The 7,126-nt window shown below is 34.9% G+C and overlaps 1 protein-coding gene across 2 annotated transcripts; it reads right to left on the bottom strand.

Moving 5' to 3' along the window:
* Positions 1 to 2,050: 2,050 nt before the first annotated feature.
* Positions 2,051 to 5,606, bottom strand: LOC113358739 (chloroplast envelope membrane protein-like). 2 transcript variants are annotated; one of them, XM_026602394.1, is made up of 7 exons: positions 4,739 to 5,606; positions 4,544 to 4,629; positions 4,158 to 4,331; positions 3,844 to 3,958; positions 3,536 to 3,633; positions 2,743 to 2,878; positions 2,051 to 2,346 (listed from the first exon to the last, which is right to left on the bottom strand). In XM_026602394.1, the coding sequence occupies exons 1-7, from the start codon at positions 5,387 to 5,389 to the stop codon at positions 2,278 to 2,280; spliced, it is 1,329 nt and encodes a 442-aa protein (XP_026458179.1). In that variant the 5' UTR covers positions 5,390 to 5,606; the 3' UTR covers positions 2,051 to 2,277. The 2 variants fall into 2 exon arrangements, with proteins under 2 accessions (XP_026458179.1, XP_026458180.1); XM_026602395.1 differs by having other exon boundaries at positions 3,892 to 3,958.
* Between the last annotated feature and the right edge of the window lie 1,520 nt (positions 5,607 to 7,126).

The following is a 7,126-nucleotide window of genomic DNA, read 5'->3' as shown; positions in this document are numbered from 1 at the left end:
TCAACCGTTAAATTTGAACGACTGATATTCAAAGGGGGTAGATGGTCGTTTTATACATCTCGAATTGTGTTCATTTTTTGTAGGAATGTAATTGAACGACTGATATTCAAAGGGGTAGATGGTCGTTTTATACATCTCGAATTGCGTTCATTTTTTTGTTGTTGTAGGAATGTAAAGTCTTATAAGAGGAACATATCATCAAAATATTACACTTAAATTCATTGTCATTTGAATTTTGCGGAGAAAATGACACAAATCTTATCTGACCTTATCTATCTAAGAGTGTCCATGGATCCTCCTCTTTCATGTTTATCAAAAACGCCGACAAGTATATCTCTTTAACAGATCGCCTGATAAATTATAGGACCTCCGTATATTGCTTATATCTTCCTGGTTCCTATTTAGAATCACATTTTTCTGATCAAACATAACATCAGACAGTACATTTTTTTAGAGAATGACTGATGATACGTTATTGTCAATGGTGAAGGACATAATTAATTTTAGGCCACGATTAACACGATATTATGACGATGATGGACCCAATTGCTTGACATGAGACCCACGCGCCCTTTTCATCTGGGTGGTGCGTATTTTAGGATTGTAACCCTAAGTAAGTTTACCCCGGTTATTTCCATGATTTATACGGACTAATATCATCTCTGTTGTTCCTAGGGTTGATATCATTTCATATAGGACAAAAAGATCCTAACGATCCTGATCATTGGATCAATGGAATAGTACCAGTCCCTAATGGAGTTGGTATCAGTCCATATAAATTCATGGTTATTTCTGTCGTAGACAAATCGTGACAGTATTAATTTAAAAGATCATTTTCTTTCTTTTGCTTATAAAAAAGAAAGTAAATAAATAATCAAATTGTACTTTAGTTTTGGTTCTAAAGGCATTGATAAGTCTGCAGAAAAACACTCATCTAAATTGGGACGTAGGGAGTATAAATTTAATAATTTGAGTACCATCTAATCAACGTGCGGATCAGCTCTATCATTTTCCTAATTAATGTTAGAACCAAATCACCTAAACATAATTAAACTGTATTTTAGTTTAGCTGATTTGGTTTTGGTTCCCAAAGCTTTTTCTTGGTTTGTGACAAGAACGACGACTCATGGACTAAAAAGGTCACGTAGTATGTGGAAAGCTTAAAGAGTTGGTTGATCCTCTCTTTTCTTGAAAAAAGGATGGAGCACAGTGAGATCTGGCTAGACACCTTTGGACAACAAGTACCGATACCTTCAAACCTTAACAAGTACACCTTGGGTTCGCATTAAACAAAAGTGATAAACAAATGTTGGCAAATCTCCCAGTTGCATTAAACTAAAACAAAGGATTTGCTAGTTGCATTAAACAATAACAAAGGGAACAAAGGATTCCTAGTATTCTAAACATCTTTACAGATATTCTTAATTAATTGATCAAACAAGTTGGATTAAATTTAATCTCTTTTAATTAATTGTTTCTTCCAATGAAAGTCAAGGATTAAGTGGATCCATTGCTTGGTAATTAAGTTCAATTAATTGAGAATATTTATTTATAAGTACTGATAAAATGATTAATAGAATAATTATATTAAAGTGTCTGATATACCTTAAAATTATACCTATTTATAGTTCAGATAGTGAGAAAAGGATCCTGCCCATGATTAAACCCAGGTGGTGAGATCTTCCATGTGGAGAGATACGCATTCAGATGCACTAGTTGCATTATTTTAAGACTGAGTTTGGCAACTTGATCAAACACCAGGGGAAGACATTTCAGATTTCATATGACATTTTAAAGGTTTTATGACATTTAAGGATTGCCCGAGTCGCAGTGTTAATCTGCTTTTAGTTTTTTTTTTCTAAAGATTTTCCTGCGCAATTTTAGTTTACACCAAAGAACCAGCATGTGAAAATGCTTTAACTGTTAAGAAGGAATGACATGTCCTGCTATTGAGCTTCGCAGGCCCAACTTGTTAATGCTCGAAACGTTTCGTATCAAATATATACTGTAATGCAGTAGATTACCAGGTAAATATGCGACAAGTATAGTTGTAAAAATGGACAATCTTGTGATTTTTTTATTGGTAATTTGTAAAAGAAAGGTTTAATTTTCGACCTTATAGGCAATACATAGACTTTACAGTTTCAATGATACTGCAGATATACCTGCAAAGAATTGTTCGAGTCTCTCCATTTCACCAAGCTGGAGATTGATAGTACAGTAACCTGTTCTGGTGATTTCTGGAATGTGGTGAGAATAAACCCAAACATGTGAGCTCTAATGACGTGTCATTTCCCGGAAAATGTTGGACACCTTTGGAGATAGTCTTGGAAGGAACTTGAATAACTGTACCACAAAACACACAAGTAAGAAAACAAGTTTCTGATAAATGGATAACATGCATCACTAAAGACGGTTTTTGAGATTCAGAGTTTACGGAGAAAGTAATGGACACGTCGGAAATGCGTGTCACAATAATACAAACATGGTAATTACCATGTAAAGTGATTTGGGTGGATAACTAACCAAAGAACTCTTAGCACACAAGTATTCATACCAAGACGGCCGGCCTTAAACAGTTCTACTACGAAAAAAATACGTTGCTAGTGAAAGATGAGTAGCATCATTAATCCTGGATGTTCCAGCTGTGTCGATCCTCTGATGTTTAAAGTATATAACCATCCAACTGATTGCTAACAAGACAAGTAACGTAACTGAAGTATTTGAAGTTGTAAGACATACCCAAAGTTTCACGCACGCATCAATAACAACTGGAACGAGGCAGACGAAAAGGACTATAGCAGATTGATCCACCTCAAGCCCATAATGATCGACCAGTACTTCTAACAAAGTCTGCCAACCAGATTCAGAATGATAACTGCAATGTCACCGATAAAGAAAAAGTAGAGACATAAGTATTTGTCATTTGTAGTAGACTAAATTACTACGAGTAAAACAATGGATGAATGGAACTCAAAAGGCCACAATACTTAAAGTTAGCAGTTATAAATCCTGCCCACCGGACCAGTATAGAGTTCAAATGTTATGGAGCTTACATCATGGCTGTTGCGGGATATCATTAACCATTTCATCAATATTAGGGACTCAGCAACATATGGATATCAGGATACGAGGCCTATATATTGTACAAAATGATTTTCTCATTGCGGAGATAATCCAAACACCAAATATATGCATGAAAAATTGGAAAATTGCAGAATTCGGTTTACTTTGACCTAGATATTTCCTACGAATGTAGCTATATTTTGATGATGTAAATTGAACGTCATCCCAGACTCGGACCTACAGAGCCATCTAGATAACTTATATTCAGTTACACACATGACACAAGCATATACAGACAACACTCATCAGCATAAAAATAGTGGAAATAACACAAGCATTTAGTTTTCCTTGAATTATAACGTCTCGAAACCAAATTAGCACAACTAGCATATGAGTAAAACTAGCTTGTATGCCATACTCATTACGTTTTAGAAAGTAGTATAAGCAGTACCAAAGAACAATAACTTACCCCAAAAATATATCAGTAATAAGAATAATAAGGAATGCCTTTCCGGTATCTGAAATATTATTTATTAGTTTGTACCCTGTAAATTTTAGCAAAGCCACCTACACAAGTGAAAAAGGAAAAAGTTAATTACAAAGATATCTGGTCATGCCTGAGGCAAACTGAGACAGTTTATTGACTTGATTCTAAAAAAGACAAGTTTTGATCTAGTTTTAGTCCAGAAATATCGGATAACTTTTCCCAAGTTGATTTATACATCAACCAAAAGGAGACAGAAAAAGGAAAAATAAGAGAACTGAGTAATTTCTCACTTTGCTTTGATTGAAGTATAAAAGCATAAAAAGCGCAACCCCGAATACCATATCTGACCATATATTTGCAAATGCTCTCCGGTTTTCTAATCTCCATTCATCTCTTAACTCTAACCTGAAGAGTGGCCAAAAGGAAGCAATAATACCAAATAAGTACACATTTAAAAGTTGTTCTCAGTAGAGTTTCAGCCTAGAACCTTTTCTAACATCATTCTTAAGTTTTATAAGGCGGTCAGAAACACATAGAAGTTTTGGATGAAAAATATTGCCTAAAGATGAGATTTTAAACAATTAAGACGAAAGAATCAACTTACGCTTTAGGCCGCAACTGCAACCAAACCTCATCATCGGCAAGAGGAGGTGATTTACCAATCTCCGCTTCAAGCCTATAACTTGATCTCTCAATTTTCAATTCCTTCACCATTTGAAGTTTTTGCGGTCTCCGCACATCAAAAAACTCGGCTGCAAGTGGTACAGTCTTCACATATCTGTTCAATTTGTAATAGGTTATGTAGAGCATTTCTTCTCTTTTTACTACTAAATCATACGTATATAACAATCACAAAAAAGAACATTTAAGGGTGGTGAAGATGCATATGTTGAAGGCTGTGAAACCAATTCAACACATAGAATTAGAAATGAATGATCTATGAAGAATCCCATTAGATGGAAATGCAAAGCAACATGTCCAAGAGATTACCTGTCCAAAAATGGCATGAGAACAAAGTCATGCACAACAAAGTCCAAAGCCCAAGGTATTAACACCAACACTGCCAAGAATTTAGCCTGGAAGTAACAATGTTAACACATGAGGTTTACCATATTGAATTTTAACGCACAATTGAAATAAAGTCTCGTGATGTAATTACGTAGCACAGCACGTCATAATACTTACAGAATTTGACGAGGCATACTGAAATACTCGATCTTCATATAATAAATCATCTTCTTCCATGCCGAAAACTAAATCCTTTACAGTTTTAACTAAGCCTCTTTCAGGCATCATTTCACTCGGATCAGCACGAACCTCATTTACACTATTCTCAATAATATCACTCCAGTCTCCACCATAAACTTGAGAATCCGGCCCATCTTCAACAAGCCAATCTTCCCACATTCTATTCTCCACATTTTTCATATCCTCTTGTGCTTCGCGTAATTCCGTAATTGCCTCCGCTCTCCTCTTCCACGCTTCGAACTTCTCTTCCTCGGATAATTTTTCATCACCAGTGGGGAATTCTAATTCTACTTCTTCTTCAAGTAAATCTTTCTCTTCTAAACCAAGCCAATTAGCATCTTCATCCAAAAAGAATTTCTTCCACCATGGTCTTTTCTTTTTTGAACCCCATTTTTCATCATTCTTAGCTTTTGTAATAAACATACAATTTCTTTTCGTTCTTCTTCCAATTAATGATGATGACACCATAGAAGAAGAGATCAAAGAGCTAGGGTTTGTACTACTAATGTTGTAAAGATGCAATCTTTTGCTGGTATTAAATAATGTAAAATTCTCACATAATACAATAGAAGTGCTCATTAAGAACATATACTAGAGTTCTTAGCATTTTTCAGAGTAAAATTTCACTTCATTTCAACATAAAAACAGCATTTTTATCAAACTAAAATAAAATGAAAGGTATAGAATTCAGCTCAAGAACTTACTCAACTAGAAAGAAATGGTAAAACCCAGAAACCATTTCTTCTGCAACAGATTTTCGTGAGTCTTTCATGGTTCACTCCATTAATGTATTTAGCGGGAGAAGATAAACGGTTTGTTTCAACTTACAATTATCAAATGGATAACTTTGAAAAAGAAAAACAAGATATTTGCGCACGTTAGTGGCTAACGTATACACTTGTAGCTAAACTACGCAGAAATCCGACCCGAATGCGTGCCAGTTTACAAGACCCGGTTTTTTGTTTTTGGTCAAGGGCCCTAATTCCTAAAGAAGGCCAATAGTTTCCCTTGACTAGGGCTGTGAATGGGTTACTGATAATCTGAGTTCCCATATGTAATTTAACGGTAATCGAAAATGGGTAACAGAATTTTATCGGTAATTATTGTCTTAATAAAACAGTATCGATTGAGGCACATACCGGTTAATTAACTACCGATATCAATAACAGTATTTATCGGTAATGCAATCACTTTTGAATATCTTTGTGGTTTTTGCAAGAACATGTAACTAAGAAAATTTTGAACATTTGTATGTGTTTACTTTGTGTTTGGCATGGATTTTGAAGCGAAAACTTCTTTTTTGAACTGAATATGGGTATGAAAAACAAGTTATGTAGAACTCTGTCAGATAACGATATTTATCGGTAATTTTACCGGTATTCGATAACCTTAACAAAACGGTATCGAGTAGGATTTTGAGAATTCCGCCGAAAATTATCGCTATCGAAATTCCAGTAAAAATTATCGGTAACGGTACCAACTAAGCCAGTTACCATTTCGATAGATTCCTTTGACAGCCATACCCTCAACGGTAAACTTAAGCTAAATAGGATGTTTATACCTGAAGATGGAAGTAGAGTACCTTGCCAACCTGATAAATTGAGAATTCTTTGTGAAATCTTTATACGCAAAATTGCAAAAATCTTCTTCCGTTGTCTCTCCAGAAACAAAAAAGTTCTAGAAAACATTATGGAACATGGATACTTCTCAAAGAGTCAAATTGTTTATCTGGAAATGTCTCCAAGATGCATTGCCAACTAAACTTAACCAGGGACCAATCCTAAGTGTTCAAATGACATTCGTGTTTTTTCAAGCTTTTGTTGAAACAACATAACATATGTTCTTTGATTGTGCCTATGCGAAAGAACTATGGAAGCTTCCTCATATGGCTCAAGAAATAACTCTTAGCTCAAACTCTATAAATGATAATTCTTTCTTAACTCGTCATAATGAATGGAAAGAAGGAAATAGGAACTCTATTTCCATGGCTTTGGCATCCACAAAATGTTGGTTCGTATGAAAAGAGAGATGCCTCAGGATTTTTAAAGATAAGCAGAGATCTCATGCTCAACTGGCCATGACTATTGAGAATCATTATGCTTATTGACACCCTCATATGACCAATCTGATACAGAAGACTCATCATAAAATAGTTAAAAGGATATAATTTGGAGATTCCCTTATATTATAACACCGATGCTTCTTGGATTTATGCAATTACTAATGCAGGATTCGGAATTGTTTTACGAAATTGCACAAGAACGTACAAAGGAGATGATAATGAGAAGTTTCAAAAGTTCATCAACAGAAGAAACGGAAGTTGTA

This window comes from Papaver somniferum, chromosome 3 (genome assembly GCF_003573695.1).
Source record: "Papaver somniferum cultivar HN1 chromosome 3, ASM357369v1, whole genome shotgun sequence".
Classification (NCBI taxonomy): Eukaryota; Viridiplantae; Streptophyta; class Magnoliopsida; order Ranunculales; family Papaveraceae; genus Papaver; species Papaver somniferum.
This window is presented reverse-complemented; position numbering and strand designations above follow the sequence as displayed.